We start from the raw sequence: 23,522 nt of genomic DNA on the forward strand, positions 1-23,522 counted from the left end.
AATATGTACCTAAATCTTTTAAATGTGCAGTTAATAAACGCTTAATTAAGAAACCCACTTTTGGTCCATATGTGCTGTTTAAATATAGCTTAATATTAAACCTTCTTTTCAGCTTTAAGATTCTGAAAAAAGAGGTTTCCCAGAAGTTCTACTCTTACCTGTACAGAAAACATATTACTGAAACAAAATCAGTATTAAGACTCGACCATATTACCAAAACTATAGTGAGAATAGCTGATCTATCAATTTCCTCTGATGTAGGAAATCTCTTTATACATAGGATATAACGTTCGTGGCTATTTACGTTCTTAATGAAGCATTCAGTACTGTAACTCAGATTATTTAATCAGATACTGGATAGGTGAGACCATACAGTAGAAAATACAAAGGACTATTACTCTATTGATTTATATTATATCTGACTGACAGTCAACTGACTGACTACCACTAACAGTCAATTAAAGTAATTCATTGATAAATCCAGGTAAATAATAATCCAAATAATTCCTTATTTTTTTCTACAACTGTTATGTTTACACAACATTGACAAACAATTGTGGCATGTGGCAAAACACTACATTACTTACAACAAAAAAGAAGCCGATAGTCATCATCTTCATGGTGCGTCTTATACCATGGTTGGCCAAGCCACGCCGCTCAATAAGTTGTTGGGAAATGACATCTCCCACCCCTACCAGAGTGCCTGAAGGAAGACAATAATGACTTGAGGGTCACATCAACAAAAGAGAGAAAGAAAAAAAAATTTCTTAATTTTTTAACATGAGACCAGCATGTGTATAAAACCAACAAATTACCATGAAGAGAGAGGAAAAAAAACTGATGAATGCTGACTCATTTACCTCCAAACCCACAAAGTTTATGTGAACCTTGGAGCTAACAACTTCCAGTCAAGCCCACAAACTGTGTCAGCAAAGGCACACTATGATGTAGTGTGCGTAGAATGATACTTGGCATTGTCCTGCTGAAACAACTTGGATTTAAAAGGGAAAAAATGTAGGCAGCATAGGTCTCTTTAAAATCCCAATGTAAGCCTCTGCATCAATGACACCTTCACACATATGCAAGTCCCTCATGCCAATGGCAGGAATGTACTCTCGCGCTATAGAAGATGCTGGCTTTTGCGCCTTTCATTCACAGCAGTCTGATTTGTCTTTTTTTGCTTGTGGCACAAAAAAACTCAATGTCCATTTTTCCAGAAAACAAACTAAAGCATGGTTTGTCCTTTTTTTTTAATTTTTTTTTACTAATAACCTTTTTTAAAATAAGTATTAACTATTGTGGAGAGGAATTAAATCACAATCACTACATTGTAAATGCAGTATGGCGCCACATCAATGTCAAAACTAGAGGGCGCAACTTTTAACATTTCGCGTGTGTAAATATCCCTCTCGCGAGTGCAAATGTGAAACTCGCGAGCACAAAAAGAGGAATTGCGTGCGCACTGATCATAAAATCGTCTTTTTCACTCTCGAATGTTGTTTGCTCGATTTCATTGTTGTGCTCGCGCGCGAAAGCAAATTGCGCTCGGCTGCTCTTTCTGCGCGAGAGAAATTTTTGCGCTTGAGTCTTGAAAGGGGCGGTTTTGACAGTTTGGGGGCGGAGTCAGGGCCGGCTCTATCAGCGAATGCTATTGGCTCTATGCATGCAAGCTCTGTGACGTGTTTCCGTTTAGCCTTAGTCGAACAGTCTAGCTTCTGGTTTGTGAGAACCCCCGGCAAAGTTCTAAACACAACATGTCGTATAGCGGTGAATATATAGAGTTTGCGTTTTCAAACACAAGATCGAGGTGTATCGGAACATTCTCAGGATTCATGTTGAACGCTGCATTCGACGGGTAAAAGAGCATAAGTTGCTCGACACAGTGATCGCTATGTTTTTTTACTGTGTTTTGCCTGCATGTGAACTATCGGATTGGACCACTTGACAAGGCATGAAGCTAAACACTCGCCTTTATCTGTAATTTTTTTTAAAGAACGTGTACATTTAAATATTGTAAATATAAATTATAGTTTATACTCTATTTCTGTGTTTAAACAAAAGCATAAAAAACCAACAAAAGCCTCTTTATTATGTAAACATATCTTTTATATCTACACTCTTTGATTATTTTATCAGTTCTACAATTACAGACTGTAGTTCATCTGTTTCTCTCTATACTGTGTTAGCCTCTTTTCTGTTCTTAATAATCAGGACCACCACAGAGTAGGTATTATTTAGGTGGTGGATCATTCTCAGCACGGCAGTGACACTGACATGGTGGTGGTGTGTTAGTGTGTGTTGTGCTGGTATTAGTGGATCAGATACAGCAGCGCTGCTGGAGTTTTTAAATACCGTGTCCACTTACTGTCCACTCTATTAGAAACTCCTACCTAGTTGGTCCACCTTGTAGAAGTCAGAGACGATCGCTCATCTATTGCTGCTGTTTGAGTTGGTCATCTTCTAGACCTTCATCAGTGGTCACAGGACGCTGCCCATGGGGCACTGTATTTATCGTCTTATTTACTCATACCAGCACAACACACACTAACACACCACCACCATGTCAGTGTCACTGCAGTGCTGAGAATGATCCACCACCTAAATAATACCTGCTCTGTGGGGGTCCTGATTATTTAAGAACAGGGTGAAAGGGAGGCTAATAATGCATGCAGAGAAACAGATTACAGGCAGTAATTGTAGAACTACAAAGTGCTTCTATATGGTAAGTGAAGCTGATAAAATGGACAGTGAGTGTAGAAACAAGGAGGTTTTAATGCTATGGCTGATCAGTGATAGATAGATGGATGGATAGATAGATATCAGAAGAAACAGTAAATGAGCTGGTGTTTCAATACTTGTCCATATTGAGTGTGTAAAACAGTTTATCTCCACCTTTGCCGTTTCTCACGTTTTGTGAATCTGGCAGTTGTTTAGCATTTAATTCATGATGAATAGACCACTTGAATGGTGTTAAAGACTTGAAATAAAATCTTTTTACATTTAACTTTAAATGAAAGTCATTTTTTTCTCTTTTGTAACATGATACAAGGTTTTGAATTGAACAGCATATATATTTGATAGCCCATTGCTGCCAGCTTGACACTGATAAATTCTGTAATGATTATGTCTTGATAACCTGCCGAAAGAAAGATAAGAATACAAAAAAAATCAAAGTTTATCCTCACATTTACCACAAAAATGTTTTTTTTGGAGAAAGACATGTTAATACTGTAACATCAAATTTATCAATTGACATGAAAATTTAAAGGTCTGACATATAACATTTGATAATAAATAAAAGATAACTCATTAATATATTGGCAAACAAAACTTTTTACACTTAATCAAAATATTGAGGGTAAATTGATAATATATCCAGTCAGATATGTTAAGTTTGTTTTATGTTTTATTAGGAATTTAAAGTCATGTTTTACACTTTGGTTACATTCATGACAGAAACAGTAGTTACTCATTACACAAGATTCATCAGTTCAATTCATCAGTTTTAATATCAAACACAGTCATGGACAATTTAGTGTCTCCAATTCACGTCACTTACACACTTCTGGACTGTGGGAGGAAACAGGAGCACCCGGAGGAAATCCACATGGATACAGGGAGAACATGAAAACTCCACACAGAAAGAACCCAGACCGCTCCACCTGGGAATTGAACACACATACATTTATATATATATATATATATATATATATATATATATATACAGTGTATCACAAAAGTGAGTACACCCCTCACATTTCTGCAGATATTTAAGTATATCTTTTCATGGGACAACACTGACAAAATGACACTTTGACACAATGAAAAGTAGTCTGTGTGCAGCTTATATAACAGTGTAAATTTATTCTTCCCTCAAAATAACTCAATATACAGCCATTAATGTCTAAACCACCGGCAACAAAAGTGAGTACACCCCTTAGTGAAAGTTCCTGAAGTGACAATATTTTGTGTGGCCACCATTATTTCCCAGAACTGCCTTAACTCTCCTGGGCATGGAGTTTACCAGAGCTTCACAGGTTGCCACTGGAATGCTTTTCCACTCCTCCATGACGACATCACGGAGCTGGCGGATATTCGAGACTTTGCGCTCCTCCACCTTCCGCTTGAGGATGCCCCAAAGATGTTCTATTGGGTTTAGGTCTGGAGACATGCTTGGCCAGTCCATCACCTTTACCCTCAGCCTCTTCAATAAAGCAGTGGTCGTCTTAGAGGTGTGTTTGGGGTAATTATCATGCTGGAACACTGCCCTGCGACCCAGTTTCCGGAGGGAGGGGATCATGCTCTGCTTCAGTATTTCACAGTACATATTGGAGTTCATGTGTCCCTCAATGAAATGTAACTCCCCAACACCTGCTGCACTCATGCAGCACCAGACCATGGCATTCCCACCACCATGCTTGACTGTAGGCATGACACACTTATCTTTGTACTCCTCACCTGATTGCCGCCACACATGCTTGAGACCATCTGAACCAAACAAATTAATCTTGGTCTCATCAGACCATAGGACATGGTTCCAGTAATCCATGTCCTTTGTTGACATGTCTCCAGCAAACTGTTTGCGGGCTTTCTTGTGTAGAGACTTCAGAAGAGGCTTTCTTCTGGGGTGACAGCCATGCAGACCAATTTGATGTAGTGTGCGGCGTATGGTCTGAGCACTGACAGGCTGACCCCCCACCGTTTCAATCTCTGCAGCAATGCTGACAGCACTCCTGCGCCTATCTTTCAAAGACAGCAGTTGGATGTGACGCTGAGCACGTGCACTCAGCTTCTTTGGACGACCAACGCGAGGTCTGTTCTGAGTGGACCCTGCTCTTTTAAAACGCTGGATGATCTTGGCCACTGTGCTGCAGCTCAGTTTCAGGGTGTTGGCAATCTTCTTGCAGCCTTGGCCATCTTCATGTAGCGCAACAATTCGTCTTTTAAGATCCTCAGAGAGTTCTTTGCCATGAGGTGCCATGTTGGAACTTTCAGTGACCAGTATGAGAGAGTGTGAGAGCTGTACTACTAAATTGAACACACCTGCTCCCTATGCACACCTGAGACCTAGTAACACTAACAAATCACATGACATTTTAGAGGGAAAAGGACAAGCAGTGCTCAATTTGGACATTTAGGGGTGTAGTCTCTTAGGGGTGTACTCACTTTTGTTGCCGGTGGTTTAGACATTAATGGCTGTATATTGAGTTATTTTGAGGGAAGAATAAATTTACACTGTTATATAAGCTGCACACAGACTACTTTTCATTGTGTCAAAGTGTCATTTTGTCAGTGTTGTCCCATGAAAAGATATACTTAAATATCTGCAGAAATGTGAGGGGTGTACTCACTTTTGTGATACACTGTATATATACAGTATATACGTATATATACAGTGTATCACAAAAGTGAGTACACCCCTCACATTTCTGCAGATATTTAAGTATATCTTTTCATGGGACAACACTGACAAAATGACACTTTGACACAATGAAAAGTAGTCTGTGTGCAGCTTATATAACAGTGTAAATTTATTCTTCCCTCAAAATAACTCAAAATACAGCCATTAATGTCTAAACCACCGGTAACAAAAGTGAGTACACCCCTAAGAGACTACACCCCTAAATGTCCAAATTGAGCACTGCTTGTCATTTTCCCTCCAAAATGTCATATGATTTGCTAGTGTTACTAGGTCTCAGGTATGCATAGGGAGCAGGTGTGTTCAATTTAGTAGTACAGCTCTCACACTCTCTCATACTGGTCACTGAAAGTTCCAACATGGCACCTCATGGCAAAGAACTCTCTGAGGATCTTAAAAGACGAATTGTTGCGCTACATGAAGATGGCCAAGGCTACAAGAAGATTGCCAACACCCTGAAACTGAGCTGCAGCACAGTGGCCAAGATCATCCAGCGTTTTAAAAGAGCAGGGTCCACTCAGAACAGACCTCGCGTTGGTCGTCCAAAGAAGCTGAGTGCACGTGCTCAGCGTCACATCCAACTGCTGTCTTTGAAAGATAGGCGCAGGAGTGCTGTCAGCATTGCTGCAGAGATTGAAAAGGTGGGGGGTCAGCCTGTCAGTGCTCAGACCATACGCCGCACACTACATCAAATTGGTCTGCATGGCTGTCACCCCAGAAGGAAGCCTCTTCTGAAGTCTTTACACAAGAAAGCCCGCAAACAGTTTGCTGAAGACATGTCAACAAAGGACATGGATTACTGGAACCATGTCCTATGGTCTGATGAGACCAAGATTAATTTGTTTGGTTCAGATGGTCTCAAGCATGTGTGGCGGCAAACAGGTGAGAAGTACAAAGATAAGTGTGTCATGCCCACAGTCAAGCATGGTGGTGGGAATGCCATGGTCTGGGGCTGCATGAGTGCAGCAGGTGTTGGGGAGTTACATTTCATTGAGGGACACATGAACTCCAATATGTACTGTGAAATACTGAAGCAGAGCATGATCCCCTCCCTCCGGAAACTGGGTCGCAGGGCAGTGTTCCAGCATGATAATGACCCCAAACACACCTCTAAGACGACCACTGCTTTATTGAAGAGGCTGAGGGTAAAGGTGATGGACTGGCCAAGCATGTCTCCAGACCTAAACCCAATAGAACATCTTTGGGGCATCCTCAAGCGGAAGGTGGAGGAGCGCAAAGTCTTGAATATCCGCCAGCTCCGTGATGTCGTCATGGAGGAGTGGAAAAGCATTCCAGTGGCAACCTGTGAAGCTCTGGTAAACTCCATGCCCAGGAGAGTTAAGGCAGTTCTGGGAAATAATGGTGGCCACACAAAATATTGACACTTCAGGAACTTTCACTAAGGGGTGTACTCACTTTTGTTGCCGGTGGTTTAGACATTAATGGCTGTATATTGAGTTATTTTGAGGGAAGAATAAATTTACACTGTTATATAAGCTGAACACAGACTATTTTTCATTGTGTCAAAGTGTCATTTTGTCAGTGTTGTCCCATGAAAAGATATACTTAAATATCTGCAGAAATGTGAGGGGTGTACTCACTTTTGTGATACACTGTATATATATATATACTGTATATATATATATATATATATATATATATATATATATATACAGGTCCTTCTCAAAAAATTAGCATATTGTGATAAAGTTCATTATTTTCCATAATGTAATGATAAAAATTAAACTTTCATATATTTTAGATTCATTGCACACCAACTGAAATATTTCAGGTCTTTTATTGTTTTAATACTGATGATTTTGGCATACAGCTCATGAAAACCCAAAATTCCTATCTCAAAAAATTAGCATATTTCATCCGACCAATAAAAGAAAAGTGTTTTTAATACAAAAAAAGTCAACCTTCAAATAATTATGTTCAGTTATGCACTCAATACTTGGTCGGGAATCCTTTTGCAGAAATGACTGCTTCAATGCGGCGTGGCATGGAGGCAATCAGCCTGTGGCACTGCTGAGGTGTTATGGAGGCCCAGGATGCTTCGATAGCGGCCTTAAGCTCATCCAGAGTGTTGGGTCTTGTGTCTCTCAACTTTCTCTTCACAATATCCCACAGATTCTCTATGGGGTTCAGGTCAGGAGAGTTGGCAGGCCAATTGAGCACAGTAATACCATGGTCAGTAAACCATTCACCAGTGGTTTTGGCACTGTGATCAGGTGCCAGGTCGTGCTGAAAAATGAAATCTTCATCTCCATAAAGCTTTTCAGCAGATGGAAGCATGAAGTGCTCCAAAATCTCCTGATAGCTAGCTGCATTGACCCTGCCCTTGATAAAACACAGTGGACCAACACCAGCAGCTGACATGGCACCCCAGACCATCACTGACTGTGGGTACTTGACACTGGACTTCAGGCATTTTGGCATTTCCTTCTCCCCAGTCTTCCTCCAGACTCTGGCACCTTGATTTCCGAATGACATGCAAAATTTGCTTTCATCCGAAAACAGTACTTTGGACCACTGAGCAACAGTCCAGTGCTGCTGTTTCTGGTTCAAAAGTGGCTTGACCTGGGGAATGCGGCACCTGTAGCCCATTTCCTGCACACGCCTGTGCACGGTGGCTCTGGATGTTTCTACTCCAGACTCAGTCCACTGCTTCCGCAGGTCCCCCAAGGTCTGGAATCGGCCCTTCTCCACAATCTTCCTCAGGGTCCGGTCACCTCTTCTCGTTGTGCAGCGTTTTCTGCCACACTTTTTCCTTCCCACAGACTTCCCACTGAGGTGCCTTGATACAGCACTCTGGGAACAGCCTATTCGTTCAGAAATTTCTTTCTGTGTCTTACCCTCTTGCTTGAGGGTGTCAATGATGGCCTTCTGGACAGCAGTCAGGTCGGCAGTCTTACCCATGATTGCAGTTTTGAGTAATTAACCAGGCTGGGAGTTTTTAAAAGCCTCAGGAATCTTTTGCAGGTGTTTAGAGTTAATTCGTTGATTCAGATGATTAGGTTAATAGCTCGTTTAGAGAACCTTTTCATGATATGCTAATTTTTTGAGATAGGAATTTTGGGTTTTCATGAGCTGTATGCCAAAATCATCAGTATTAAAACAATAAAAGACCTGAAATATTTCAGTTGGTGTGCAATGAATCTAAAATATATGAAAGTTTAATTTTTATCATTACATTATGGAAAATAATGAACTTTATCACAATATGCTAATTTTTTGAGAAGGACCTGTATAATGTTTATTTAGGATTGTTATTGTAATGTAGTGTAGATCAGGGTTTAACATGTTTATTTAGGGTTGTTATAGTAATGTAGTGTAGATCAGGGTTTAACATGTTTATTTAGGGTTGTTATTGTAGTGTAGTGTAGATCAGGGTTTAACATGTTTATTTAGGATTGTTATTGTAATGTAGTGTAGATCAGGGTTTAAATGTTTATTTAGGGTTTCATAGTAAAGTAGAAAGAAGGAAAACTTCAAACCTCTGCTGCCTTGCGGCTACATCCATCCAGAAAAGTGCCGACTGGTACGAAGCCCACTGGGAGGATATGGAACCTGTAACCAATGCGAAGAGGAAAGCTCTTCTGGCATACAAGGCTGCGCCAAACCCCAGCACACTGGAAGCCCTGAGGGTTGCTAGAAGAAACGCCCAGCAGACTGCCCGCCACTGTGCAAACACCTACTGGCTGAACCTCTGCAGCAGTATACAGGCAGCTGCCGATACTGGGGATGCAAGAGCGATGTACGAAGGCATCAAGAAAGCAACTAGACCCTCTATCACCAAGACTGCCCCACTCAAGTCCAAGACAGGAGAGGTCATTACTGACCAGGGGAAGAAACTGCAGCGCTGTGTGGAGCATTACCACAAGTTGTACACAACCCAGAACGTTGTCACGAACACCGCTCTGGATGTCATCCCAGACCTGCCAGCCATGGAGGAGCTAGACACAACGCCAACCATGGAAGAGGTCAGAACAGCCATTGACCACCTCGCCTGCGAGAAGGCTCCAGGGAGCGACGGCATCCCGTCAGAAATCTTGAAAAGTGGGAAACCTGCACTACTACAGCCCCTGCACGAACTCCTCTGCTTGTGTTGGGAACAGGGATATATCCCTCATGACATGCGAGATGCAAACATTGTCACAGTATATAAAAACAAAGGGGACCGCAGCGATTGCAACAGTTATCGGGGCATCTCCCTATTGAGCGTCGTTGGAAAGGTGTTTGCACGGGTTGTCCTGACACGCCTGCAGATCCTATCGTCCCGAGTCTACCCAGAGTCTCAGTGTGGCTTCCGAGCTGGCCGGTCAACCGTAGACATGATATTCTCAATACGCCAGCTTCAGGAGAAATGTCAAGAACAGCAGATGCCCCTATTCATCGCCTTCATAGATTTGACCAAGGCGTTTGATCTGGTTAGCCGGAGCGGACTTTTCAAACTACTGAAGAAGATCGGTTGTCCACCACAACTTTTGGCAGTCATCACTGCATTCCATGAGGACATGCACAGCACCGTCTGCTGCAACGGTGCAACGTCTGACGCTTTTCCAGTTAGCAGCGGAGTGAAACAAGGTTGTGTCCTTGCGCCCACACTTTTTGGTATCTTCTTTTCCATGCTCCTCCAATTTGCCTTCAGAGACTGCAGTGAGGGAGTCTACATACACACCAGGTCTGAAGGCAAGCTCTTCAACATCGCCCGCCTTCGCGCCAAGACCAAAGTCGTTGAGTTACTTCTACACGAGATGCTTTTCGCCGACGACGCAGCCTTGATCTCACATACGGAGGAAGGTTTGCAGCAGGTTGTCAGTCGCTTCTCCCACGCCTGCAAGGAGTTTGGGCTGACCATTAGCCTCAAGAAGACCAACATCATGGCTCAGGGCACAGACCATCCTCCCAGCATTGCCTTAAATGGATGCAACCTGGAAGTTGTGGAGAGCTTCACCTACCTTGGGTCGACTATATCCTGTTCACTCTCCGCCGATGCAAAGGTAAATCGCAGGATTGCCAAGGCTGCAGCAGTTATGGCCAGACTAAATCACAGAGTGTGACAAAACTCCACCCATACTGTAAAAACCAAGCTGCGTGTCTACCAGGCCTGCGTGTTAAGCTCACTCCTCTATGGTAGTGAGACTTGGACAACCTACGCTAGGCATGAGAGGAAGCTAAACAGCTTTCACCTGAGGTGTACAGTGGCAGGACAAAGTACCCGATACAGAAGTTCTGGAACGCTCCAACACGAGCAGCATGTTTGCCATCCTCCGTGAGAAGCGTCTCCGTTGGCTTGGCCACGTTAGAAGAATGGTCGCATCCCCAAAGATCTTCTGTATGGTGAGCTGGCTGAGGGTTCACGGCTGACTGGACGCCCCCGACTGCGATTCAAAGATGTCTGCAAGAGGGACATGAAATTATGCGGCATCAACCCTAGTTCGTGGGAATCCAGCGCTGAAGACCGTACAGCCTGGCGACTTGCTGTTAGACGGGGTACTCAGAAAGCAGAATTGGACAGGTTCAAGCATCTTGCTGACAAGAAAGCCAGAAGGAAGGCGCGGCAATCTCAACCACAACGTGCGACTCAATTTGTCTGCGGAAACTGTAGCCGGGACTGCCACTCAAGGGTTGGCTTGTACAGCCACAAGAGAAGGTGCAAAAAAAAAAAAAAAAAATTACCCGCGACGGATGCTACACCATCCACCATCGTCTCCCGAAGACGGAAGGATGCCAGATATATATATACAGTGTATCACAAAAGTGAGTACACCCCTCACATTTCTGCAAATATTTTATTATATCTTTTCATGGGAAAACACTATAGAAATAAAACTTGGATATAACTTAGAGTAGTCAGTGTACAACTTGTATAGCAGTGTAGATTTACTGTCTTCTGAAAATAACTCAACACACAGCCATTAATGTCTAAATGGCTGGCAACATAAGTGAGTACACCCCACAGTGAACATGTCCAAATTGTGCCCAAAGTGTCAATATTTTGTGTGACCACCATTATTATCCAGCACTGCCTTAACCCTCCTGGGCATGGAATTCACCAGAGCTGCACAGGTTGCTACTGGAATCCTCTTCCACTCCTCCATGATGACATCACGGAGCTGGTGGATGTTAGACACCTTGAACTCCTCCACCTTCCACTTGAGGATGCGCCACAGGTGCTCAATTGGGTTTAGTCCATCACCTTTACCTTCAGCTTCCTCAGCAAGGCAGTTGTCATCTTGGAGGTTGTGTTTGGGGTCGTTATCCTGTTGGAAAACTGCCATGAGGCCCAGTTTTCGAAGGGAGGGGATAATGCTCTGTTTCAGAATGTCACAGTACATGTTGGAATTCATGTTTCCCTCAACAAACTGCAGCTCCCCAGTGCCAGCAACACTCATGCAGCCCAAGACCATGATGCTACCACCACCATGCTTGACTGTAGGCAAGATACAGTTGTCTGGTACTTCTCACCAGGGCGCCGCCACACATGCTGGACACCATCTGAGCCAAACTAGTTTATCTTGTCTCGTCAGACCACAGGGCATTCCAGTAATCCATGTTCTTGGACTGCTTGTCTTCAGCAAACTGTTTGCGGGCTTTCTTGTGCGTCAGCTTCCTTCTGGGATGACGACCATGCAGACCGAGTTGATGCAGTGTGCGGCGTATGGTCTGAGCACTGACAGGCTGACCTCCCACGTCTTCAACCTCTGCAGCAATGCTGGCAGCACTCATGTGTCTATTTTTTAAAGCCAACCTCTGGATATGATGCCGAACACGTGGACTCAACTTCTTTGGTCGACCCTGGCGAAGCCTGTTCCGAGTGGAACCTGTCCTGGAAAACCGCTGTATGACCTTGGCCACCATGCTGTAGCTCAGTTTCAGGGTGTTAGCAATCTTCTTATAGCCCAGGCCATCTTTGTGGAGAGCAACAATTCTATTTCTCACATCCTCAGAGAGTTCTTTGCCATGAGGTGCCATGTTGAATATCCAGTGGCCAGTATGAGAGAATTGTACCCAAAACACCAAATTTAACAGCCCTGCTCCCCATTTACACCTGGGACCTTGACACATGACACCAGGGAGGGACAACGACACATTTGGGCACTATTTGGACATGTTCACTGTGGGGTGTACTCACTTATGTTGCCAGCTATTTAGACATTAATGGCTGTGTGTTGAGTTATTTTCAGAAGACAGTAAATCTACACTGCTATACAAGCTGTACACTGACTACTCTAAATTATATCTAAGTTTCATGTCTATAGTGTTGTCCCATGAAAAGATATAATGAAATATTTGCAAAAATGTGAGGGGTGTACTCACTTTTGTGATACACTGTATATACATACATATATATATACAGTATATATACTGTATATATATATATATACGTATATACTGTATATATATACACCGATCAGCCATAACATTAAAACCACCTCCTGGTTTCTACACACACTGTCCATTTTATCAGCTCCCTTTACCATATATGAGCACTTTGTAGTTCTACAATTATTGACTGTAGTCCATTTATTTCTCTACATACCTTTTTAGCCTGCTTTCACCCCCTTCTTCAATGGTCAGGACCCCCACAGAGCAGGTATTATTTAGGTAGTGAATGATTCTCAACACTGCAGTGACAATACATTTAAGAACACAAATCTGCTGAAACACTGTTAGAACCAAAGTTAATGGGGTTTTTTTTGCAAGAAATGAATAAGAGCGTTTGTAAGTAGGTACATGTCAGCTTAACTGTTTAGTAATTCTCTCAAAGGAGTGTCTAACAGACACTGTTTGAGTTGGTCATCTTCTAGACCTTCATCAGTGGTCACAGGTCACAGTCATGCTGTTGGCTGGATATTTTGGTTGGTGGACTAGTCTCAGTCCAGCAGTGACAGTGAGGTGTTTAAAAACTGCAGCAGCGCTGCTGTGTCTTATCCACTCATACCAGCACAACACACACTAACACACCACCACCATGTCAGTGTCACTGCAGTGCTGAGAATGATCCACTACCCAAACTGCTCTGTGGTGGTCCTGTGGGGGTCCTGACCATTGACGAACAGGGTGAAAGCAGGCTAAAAAAAGTATGTATAGAAACTGATGGACTACAGTCAGTAATTGTAGAACAACAAAGTGCTTCTATATGGTAAGTGGAGCTGATAAAATGGACAGTGAGTGTAGAAACAAGAAGGTGGTCATAATGTTATGCCTAATCAGTGTGTATATACAGTATATAAGTTAAGATGCCTTTATTGTCATTGCACAGTGTACAATGAAAGAAAATGTACACTTGGAAATGGTAGTGCAGTCATAGTAAGTATAAATATGGACAGATTAGAGTGGAAAACTGTGTTGTGTTTGTAAAGGAGTCTGGTTACCTGTGTAGTGTTTTTTTTTTTTTGTCAGTTGTCAGTGTGCAGTTTGGAAGTGTTCAGTTCCCATATGGTCCAGGGGTAAAAACTGTTTTTCAGTTAGTTTGTCCGGGATGTGATGAACCTAAAACATTTTCCAGAGGGCAGCAGGTCGAACAGATGATGTCCAGGGTGAGATCGGTCTTTCAGTATGTTGATTGCCCTGCTAAGGCAGTGGGAGCTGAACCGGTTCTCCAGGTGGGGCAGCCGATGATCTCCTGGGCCGTGTTAATGACTCTGTGAAGAGATCTCCTATCTGCTGCTGAGCAGCTGCTGTTGAGATGCAGTATGTCAGCAGACTCTCAATGGCAGAGCGGTAGTAGAACACCAACAGCTTCTTCTGAGGGTTGTTTATCCTATAAATTCTCTCAGAGATGTGTGTGCCCAGGAATCTGAAAGAAGTCTGAAAGGCTCTTTCCACACAGACTCCATTGATGATCAGTGGTGCAGGGTCTACATGCTTTTTTCTGAAGTCCATTATTAGTTCTTTAGTTTTATAAGAGTTCAGGGTAATACAAATTTCTCCCTGTGGGATAACAAAAGGCTATCTTATCTTATCTATCTTAATATTGTTTCCTGAACACCACTCAGACAATCCTTCAACTTCATCCCTCTATGTGGTCTTGTCTCCTCTAGAGATAAGTCCAACCACAGTTGTGTCATCCGCGGACTTGATGATGGTGTTGCTGGAGTGGGTGGGGGCTCAGTCGTGAGTGTAAAGTGCATATAGAAGTGGGCTCAGCACGCACCCCTGAGGGGCACCATTGCTGAGTGTTATGCTGGAGGAATAAAGGCGGCCTAATCTAACAGACTGGGTACGGTTTGTCAAAAAGTCCTTTATCCAGAGGCAGGTGGGTTAGGAAAGAGTCTGTGAGTTTGGTCACCGGTCTGCCCGGTATGACTGTGTTGTAGGCAGAGCTAAAGTCTATGAAGAGCATTCTCACATTTGTCTCCTGGTGTTCCAGGTGTGAGAGTGCTGTGTAAAGAGAAGTGGTGATGGCATCTTCGGTGGACCTGTTTGCTTTGTAGGCAAACTGGAGTGGATCAAAGGTGGGTGGGAGGATGGCTCTGATGTGATGTAGAACCAGTCTCTCAAAGCACTTTATTATGACCGGTGTGAGTGCGACTGGATGATAGTCGTTGAGGTCGCTGATAGTTGTCATTTTTGGCAGTGGGATGATGGTGGCAGACTTCAGACAGCGTGGGATGATGAATTTGGACAGAAATAGGTTGACGATTTTGGTGAAGACCACAGAGAGCTGGTGCCTAGTGCTGTGCTAGTGATAGCATCGGGTGAAATGTAAACACTGGTTACCATGACAACTGTGAACTCCCATGGAAGGTAAAAAGGCCTGCATTTAACTGTCAGGTACTCCAAATCAGAAAGGCAATGTCTATCAATGATTTTGATATTAGTGCACCAGCTATTATGTACGAAAATGCATAACCCCCCTCCTGTTGTTTTACCGGAGTCTTTGTTTCAGTACCAGCAAAAAGACTTGTTAACTCGATGGCTACATCCGGGATGAGCGAGTGTAGCCAAGTCTCCGTAATTACCAAAAAACAGCAGTCCTCAATGAATTTGTTTGTGGAAATCAGCAGATTCAGTTTGTCCAATTTGTTGGTAATGGATCTGGCGTTGGTGAGGAAAACCCTGGGTAGCGGTGGCTTGTGTGGTTGTTTCTTTAGCCTAGCCGCTAGGTCAGACCAGCAACCCCACTTTTGCTTCTTGTGTCTCCTCTGCCTCCGATCCTGCCAGAGCCGACAAGAAACCACAGGGCTCCGGGTGTCATGGCTATCTCCTCCGGTGTGCTGTGTGATTGCAAAAATTCACTTGCAACAGCCCGATTCTGTGGTAATCCGAAACTCCGAAGATCCTGCCAGCTGTAGGTAGGATTTGCAGTACTAAACGAGATGTTAGCAAACAAACACATAAACAAAAACACAAAAGAAAAGCACCGAATAGGAAAGCATTGAGCCGCTGCGACTCATGCCAAAGTATAATAACAGATAGGTAGTAATAATGTGCATATGTTAATTGACTGTATAAGGGAAACTGTGGGAAATGTGGGAGGCATGTGTGTTGTGCAGCATGTATGATAATATCCAGGTTCATTCTGTTTAAGTGGCGGGATGTGGGAATAGTCCAGCAGTGCTTGAGGCAGCCTAAATTTCTTAAGATGTCTCAGGAAATTCAAGCGCTGCTGGGCCTTCTTTATAACTGCTGTGCCATGCCTGTCCCATTTGAGATCCTGTTGAAAGGTTGTGCCCAGGATTTTGTGGGACTCAGCTCTGCTGACTGTAGATCCGTGTATATCCAGTGGGGGCAGTGGAGGGTTTTTTTTTTAAGTCAATTATCATCTCTACAGTTTTTTGTGTGTTTAACTCCAGGTAGTTTGCTCCACACCATGACACCAGTTGTGTGATTTCTTACCGAAATGTGGACTGTCATTGTTGAAAATGAGACCGACCAGGGTAGTGGGAACACTGAGCTGCCACAGTCTGTGAAGCAGAAGGTCAAGATTGATGTTATTAAAAGCAGAACTGAACTCTACAAACCGCAGGTGGGCGTAAGTGTTGGGGTCATCCATGTGTTGCAGGATGTATGACAGAGTCAAGTTAATGGCATCATCTACAGACCTGTTGGCTCTGTACACAAACTGGAGAGGGTACTGAAAGGCATCAGTCATGACTAAGATGTTGAAGTAAAAGTCTCTCAAAACACTTAATCACTACAGATGTTAGGGCAACTGGTCTGTAGTCATTCAGGCAGGAGATCTTCTGCTTTTTAGGAACAGGAATGATGACAGAAGCCTTGAAGCAGGCAGGAACAGTGAACATGGTCAGGGACTGATTGAAGAGATCAGTGAGGATAGGAGAAAGCTGATCAGAACAATGCCTGGGTGTTGAAGGTGAGACACAGTCAGGACCAGCAGCTTTCCTGATCTTCTGCTTTTTCCTATCCTCACTGATCTTTTAAATCAGTCCCTGATTATGTTCGCTGTTCTGTTTCCTAAAAAACACAGCTGACCTGTTGTTCAGTGAAGGTGATGGGGAGAGGTGGGGAGGGGTTATAGGTGTTATTGAGGTGAGGATGGGTGGGAGTGAGGTGTGAACAGGACTGTGTGTGACAGACGGACTGTGTGTGGCAGACGGACTGAAGCTTGGCTGGGGGAGGAGCGAAATGTCCTTTGGATTTCAAATCCAGAGTAAAAGTTACGTATTTAGCTGGTTTGACAGCAGGGGGTCTATAGCTGCATTTGAAGCTTTTGGCTTGTAGTTTGTTATGGACTGAAGACCTTTCCAGATAGAGGAACAGTCATTTAAGGAGAATTGCTCCATGGAGAATATGCATCACGGACCCCACTTTTAAAAGCCTTCTCCTTTTCTATGCGCAGTTTCCTAAGTTCATTTGAGAACCAGGGTTTGTTGTTGTTATGTACATAGATAGTCTTTGATGGGATGCAAGTCTCTTCTTAGAAGCTCAGGTGACTGCATCTGCATAGTCGTCCAGGTTGTTGTTTGCAGATTTGAAGGTGTCCCAGTTAGTTAAGTCCAGACATTCCTTTAAATTCTCCATGGCTTTAGGAGACCATATTTTCATTGACTTCTGATGAGATGAATAAGTGAGTGGTAAGAGTTTCCAAGTGGGGCACAGGTTGAGGCCTGGTAAGCAGTGGTCAAGAGTTTTATCTTCTCTGGTGGGACAGCTGATCATCTGTTTATATTTTGGAAGTTCAACACTAAGGTTGGTGTGGTTGAAATCTCCCATAATGATGATAGGAGAGTCTGAGTGTCGCTGTTCAGCTTCTTTTATTCAGGTCAACCAGTGGATGTGGTAGAGAAGTCTTTAGTCTTCTTACCAGCAGTTTTAATTTGGTCCAGAAATCTACAAATGCCATTTTCGAAAAAGTTGGGACATTGTGTAAAATGGATGGAATCATGACTTGGTATAAAAGGAGGATCAACCAAAGGAACAGTCTTTGCACGCAATGATGGGTCATGGCTCACCACTCTGTGCCAAACTTTAGGAGAAAATTGACAATTGGTTCATAAAATATATTTTTTAATGCAAGATTGCAAATAATTTAGTCTGTAGCCTTCTGCTGTTCATATTGTTAAAACATTTAGGGAATCTCATCCTGTGTAGGACAAAACCAGAAACAATGTTAAAATGTGCATAACCTTTGAGCTTTTACACAGCATTGCAAAAGAAAATGTCATGCTACTGTGATAAATATAGCCACATAGGCGTGGGAGTACTTCAGAAAACCTTCACTTTATCAACTATATTACACAAAAAGAAAGCCGTATATTAATTTTATGCAGAAACACCTTCTCTGCTCCCGAGCTCATCTCAGATGCTCCAAAAGACAATGAAAACATGTGCTGTAGTCAAATGAGTGTTCTGTGCCCAAGATAAAGAGAACCATCCAAAACAAGCCAGCACCACAATTGCATGGGTGACTTGCATATGTGTGAAGGCATCATTGTGGAGAGACACATGGTACCTTTACGGCAACGACTTAAAAAGCCCCATGATGATTTCAGTAAGAAAATGCCAGGCCTCATTCTGTATGCCATAATGTCAAAACCTGTTGTGTGCTGCCAACCACTTGAGAGGTTGGCTGTAGTAGGTAAGAAATGATACAAAGTTAGGATTTACAGGTGTATTTTTTTAAGGTGTATAAAAAAGTAGGGCCTGATTACAGACCAAAAATACAGACCTCAATGTAATTAGAACTAATGCAACAAAATAAGATCAACTACACTAGAAATAATTAACAAGCAGATTGTTTTGTAAAAAATGTTTTAGCACCTGTAAAACACCAGCTAAACCAGCATTACCCAGTAGCAGACCAGCAGTGGTCAAGACAAGCAGCTATCAACACCAGACTAGATAAAGCCACAATAAACAGCACAAGAGTAAATAAACCAGCTTCACACCAGCAGGAACCAGCACCAGAACAAACCAAACAAAACAAGCATTTTACAGTTTATTTTTGTAACCCACAGTGCGTGGTGGTACATCAGGTAGTAATGCTACTTCACAGCTCCAGAAATCCAGCTCAGTTTCATTCGGTCTGTGTGTTCGGTAAGTCTGTGTGCTGTGTGACGCCCTGTGGTAGAATAGGAATGGAGTTTAGGTGGGGTAGTAGGAAGAGAACTACAGGAATAACCTTTAATGTAATGCCCCCTGCTCAGTGAAGGCAAAAATTAAGTACATATGTAAATTGAAAATGCAAATGTATAATGTTATGTGTTTAGAATTCAATAAGATTTATAAAAAAGAAGCTAAAAAAAATATTTACTGAAACATACAAGCAATTTTGAAAACATACATTCACATTATTTTGAAATGAAATGAAACTTCCAAACAATATTCCAGATTGTGTCTCTAGGAATGTCCAAGAAATATTTTTTCTTAACTTTTGTTGCCTTTCTGGTTCAACAAAATTATCTTCTCTTTCAGCGGTTCTGACAGCTCCTTTTACCATGGGCAGCTCGTTCCTTAGTGCGATTGGGCGACGCACCACCAAAGGGCGAAAGGGAAGAAATTTTTCTATCACATTCAGAATCAGAATCAGAATCAGAATCAGAATCAGAATCAGGCTTTATTGGCCAAGTATGCTCACACATACAAGGAATTTGTTTTTGGTTACACAGATGCTTGCAGTGCACGAAAAATACAGTAGAGACAATCTTATTCACACAGCTCACACTCTCCTTACACACACATTCATACCCGTAAACATAGAAAACATTTGTAAACATTTAGCATGTGCAATTTACATTGTGGTTTTAAAAAAGGTGCAGTTTTGTGCAATATAAAAACTATAGAAAATAGAAAAAATATATAAATAAAAAATGGAAGTAAAAGTGAAAATCCTGTGTATGCTATTACATAAATTAAATAGGTAGTTTTGATGTGCAAGTGTCCCGGGCATTAACAGTACAGTAATGTTCAATTGTTCATGAGCGTAATGGAGTTTGGATAAAAGCTTCTCTGTAGCCTGGTCGTTCGGGTCTTCATGTGGCTGAAGCGTCGGCCTGATGGAAGGCACCGAAACAGGTGATGGCCAGGGTGAGACGGGTCAGTGATGATTTTCTCTGCACGCTTCCTGGTTCTGGAGGCATGCAGGTCCAGCAGTGTGGGCAGCTTTACACCGATGGTCCTCTCTGCGGACTTGATGATGCGCTGCAGTCTCTTGGTGTCATGTTTTGTGACAGCGCTGCCCCACACTGTGATGGATGTGGTGACGATGGACTCTATGATGGCTGTGTAGAACTGCACCATCAGCTCTTGGGGTAGGTTGAACTTCCTCACCTGGTACAGGAAGTGGGGAGAGTACACAACCCTGTGGGGCACCCGTGCTGATGGTTCGGGTCCCTGAAGTACACTTTCCCAGCCTCACCTGCTGTTTTCTGCCAGTAAGAAAGTCAGTTATCCACTGGCAGGTGGAGGCTGGTACGCTGAGTTCAGTCAATTTGCTGTGTAATTGTCCTGGAATAATTGTGTTGAAGGCTGAGCTGAAGTCCAAGAACAGAATTCTTGCATAAGTTCCCGGGTGATCAAGGTGTTGAAGGATGAAGTGGAGACCCATGTTCACTGCATCGTCCACCGACCGGTTGGCCCGATAGGCAAATTGCAGGGGGTCTAGCAGGGGGTCCGTGATTTCCTTAATGTGGTTGAGAACCAGTCTTTCAAAGGACTTCATGACCACAGAGGTCAGGGCAACAGGTCTGTAGTCATTTAGTCCTGTGGTAGTTGTCTTTTTGGGAATGGGTATTATTGTGGAGCATTTAAAACAGGATGGAACCACACACAGCTCAAGTGATCTGTTGAAGATCTTAGTGAAGACAGCAAGCTGGTCTGCACAGGTCCTCAGGCAGGAGGAAGAGATTCCATCAGGACCTGGGGCCTTCTTGACTTTCTGTTTTTTAAAAAAGTCTCAGCACGTCTTCCTCGCAGATCTTCAGGGCAGGCTGGATGGGTGGCTGATAGTCAAATGGGTGTGAAGTGGTGTTGGATGGGAGCTCGTTGCTGGGCTGTTCAAAACTGCAGTAGAATCTGTTAAGGTCGTCGGCCAGTTCACGATCTCCCATTGTCTGTGTAGGTGGCCTTTTGTAGCTGGTGATGTTCTGCAGACACCTCCAGGTGGTTGATGGCTCATTTGTGGACATCATACTGCTTAGCTTGTTGGAGTAGTTCTTCTTTGCAGCCTTGATCTCTTTGGTTAGGATGTTCCTTGCCTGGTTGTACAGCGCCCGATCCCCACTTCTATATGCTACCTCCTTAGACCGGCGCAGCTGTTTCAATTTGGCATTAAACCAGGGCTTGTCATTATTATATTTAATGCGAGTCCTGGTGGGAACACAGATGTCTTCACAAAAGCTGATGTATGAGGTCACAGTGTCCGTGTATTCATCCAGGCTGCTTGTGGCATCATCAAACACACACCAGTCTGTTAATTCCATGCAGTCCTGAAGCCTTTCTTTAGCCTCATTAGTCCATTTCTTCACCGTGCTGACTACAGGTTTGGCACACTTGAGCTTCTGTCTGTAGGTCGGGAGAAGATGAACTAAACAGTGGTCAGATAGGCCCAGTGCTGCACGAGGGACAGAGCGATACGCACCTTTAAATACAGTATAGCAGTGATCTAAAATGTTGCTCTCCCTGGTGGGGCAGGTAACATGCTGTCTGTATTTAGGTAGTTCGTTGTTAAGTTTTGCTCTGTTAAAGTCTCCTAAGATGATGAAAACAGAGTCTGTGTGTTTGTGCTCGGCGCTGAGAATCTGATCAGCGAGTGCGCTCAGTGCCTCGCGCGCGCACGCTTGAGGTGGAATGTAAACAGCAACAAGCACAACTGATGAAAACTCCCGCAGACAATAAAACGGTCAACAGTTCAAGAAAAGTCATTCCAGATTAGGGCTGCATGTTCTCATTAACACTGTGACATCTGTACACCAGCCTTGGTTGATATAAAAGCACATTCCGCCGCCTTTTTTCTTGCCGGAAAGCTCCGCGTCGCGGTCCGCTCGGTGAAGATGAAAGCCGTGCAGGTGGAGCGCGCAGTCCGGGACGGAATCGGTGAGCCAGGTCTCAGTGAAGCACAGTACAGCAGAGAGAGAAAAGTCCTTGTTGGTACGGTTTAACAGTGAAAGTTCGTCCATTTTATTTCCTAAAGAGTGAAGGTTTGTCATGTGGATGCTGGGTCACGGTGTACGAAGTCTGCGCTGTCGGAGTTTGACTAGCGCTCCGGCGCGCTTCCCACGTCTGCGCATCCGCCTGCGTCTGCTCAGGAGCGCAGCCGCTCCGCTGACCAAAATGTCCAAAAAACTGTCCGAAAATGAAAAATCAGGAAATATACCTGGTGGCATGAGCTGCCTGATGTTCAGCAGATCTTCTGTGCTGTATTGGAGTGTGTTTGGATCACACATGCCAGAACAAACAAACAAAAACAAACAAAGCACTACGGAGCTCCTAACCAGTGTCGCCATCTGCGGCGCCATCTTGGATGTATTCAACCAGTGTTAAACTAGCTGTGACTGTTCTGGACAGTCTGTCTTGCCTCTGAATATCGTAGTCCAATCAGCGTCGAGTTGTGTTCCGTACAGTATCGCCCCTTTTGGGCGATTTCAGTCTGATTGAAAATCGCCCCGGATTGCTCTCATAGACTCTCATATTAAGGCACTATTTTTCGAACTGTAGGCACTGCAATACAATCTGTATGGGTTCCGGGAGGGCTCGCACTTACGTGCTTGCGTCACACGTAACCATCTCGTCACCATGACTACCATTACCTCAGTTCGGAGCAACGTCATCGCGTCATTAACGGAAATGCCATTTAGTCGTCGTAGTAATCAAGATAAATTAGCAACTAAAGAATTAGGGCCACCCAGACCAAATTTAAACATCAAGCAAGTATCTACAAAGGGGGGGAAATCATATAAGTTACAAGTAAATTACAAGTAAATAATGTATTTTTTTAATTGTGAATTGTGATTGCACTTATTGTATCTCCCCAATTGTTTAAATGTACTTCTTTATTCATTGCACATCAGCCCCGATGCCGATTCTGGATCTGCTGCACCTAAAATAAAATGCTATCTGATGAAGACAATTAAATTGTTAGTGTGAAGGCTTTACTTAATTTTATGATTAATAGTAAAGCTGGTCTCTCTCCATGTTCAAAGTTATTTGTGAGGGCAAACTGACTTAAGATGACTTAAGATGTTAATTATTTAAGCTTTAATTTACCCATTGAATGGGTCACCTTGGCCATCATCGCAACAATTGCCCCCCCCTGAGAGATTTGGCAGGAGCCGCCACTGGTTTTTACCATGGTTGTAACACACCTTGAAAACAGCTCTGGGTGGTGGTTATATAACAAATCACTGCTGAAGCAAATTGAGAGCCGTTGTTGCGCTGCCCCGAATTAAGTCTCTTTCGACACATCCTTGCTTGTTTTTGTAGATCGCTTGATGTCATCCTATGCTTAAATAACATTTAAATTAATTAACTGCTGATCATCCTGGCCAGTGGAGAGACTTTTTGCACTCTGTCAGCCTATAGCTTTGTTGTCCCCAGTATCTGCTGCCTTTTTTCTAAAAGTCCAAGTTTGTATTTAAAACACATACTTTTTGTTTGTAAAAACAAAGTCATATCTTGTGTAAAACTTGAT

General features: G+C 43.2%; 1 protein-coding gene across 2 annotated transcripts in view; it reads right to left on the minus strand.

The window, feature by feature from the left end:
* The window catches only part of mpv17 (mitochondrial inner membrane protein MPV17), a 109,739-nt gene that overhangs the window by 38,005 nt on the left and 48,212 nt on the right, over nucleotides 1-23,522 (minus strand). For both annotated transcript variants that reach the window (XM_063001983.1, XM_063001982.1), the window contains exon 3: nucleotides 588-703. In XM_063001983.1, the coding sequence (XP_062858053.1) occupies nucleotides 588-703 (116 nt within the window). The remainder of the gene's footprint in view (nucleotides 1-587; nucleotides 704-23,522) is intronic.

Source organism: Trichomycterus rosablanca, chromosome 9 (assembly GCF_030014385.1).
Source record: "Trichomycterus rosablanca isolate fTriRos1 chromosome 9, fTriRos1.hap1, whole genome shotgun sequence".
Lineage (NCBI taxonomy): Eukaryota > Metazoa > Chordata > Actinopteri > Siluriformes > Trichomycteridae > Trichomycterus > Trichomycterus rosablanca.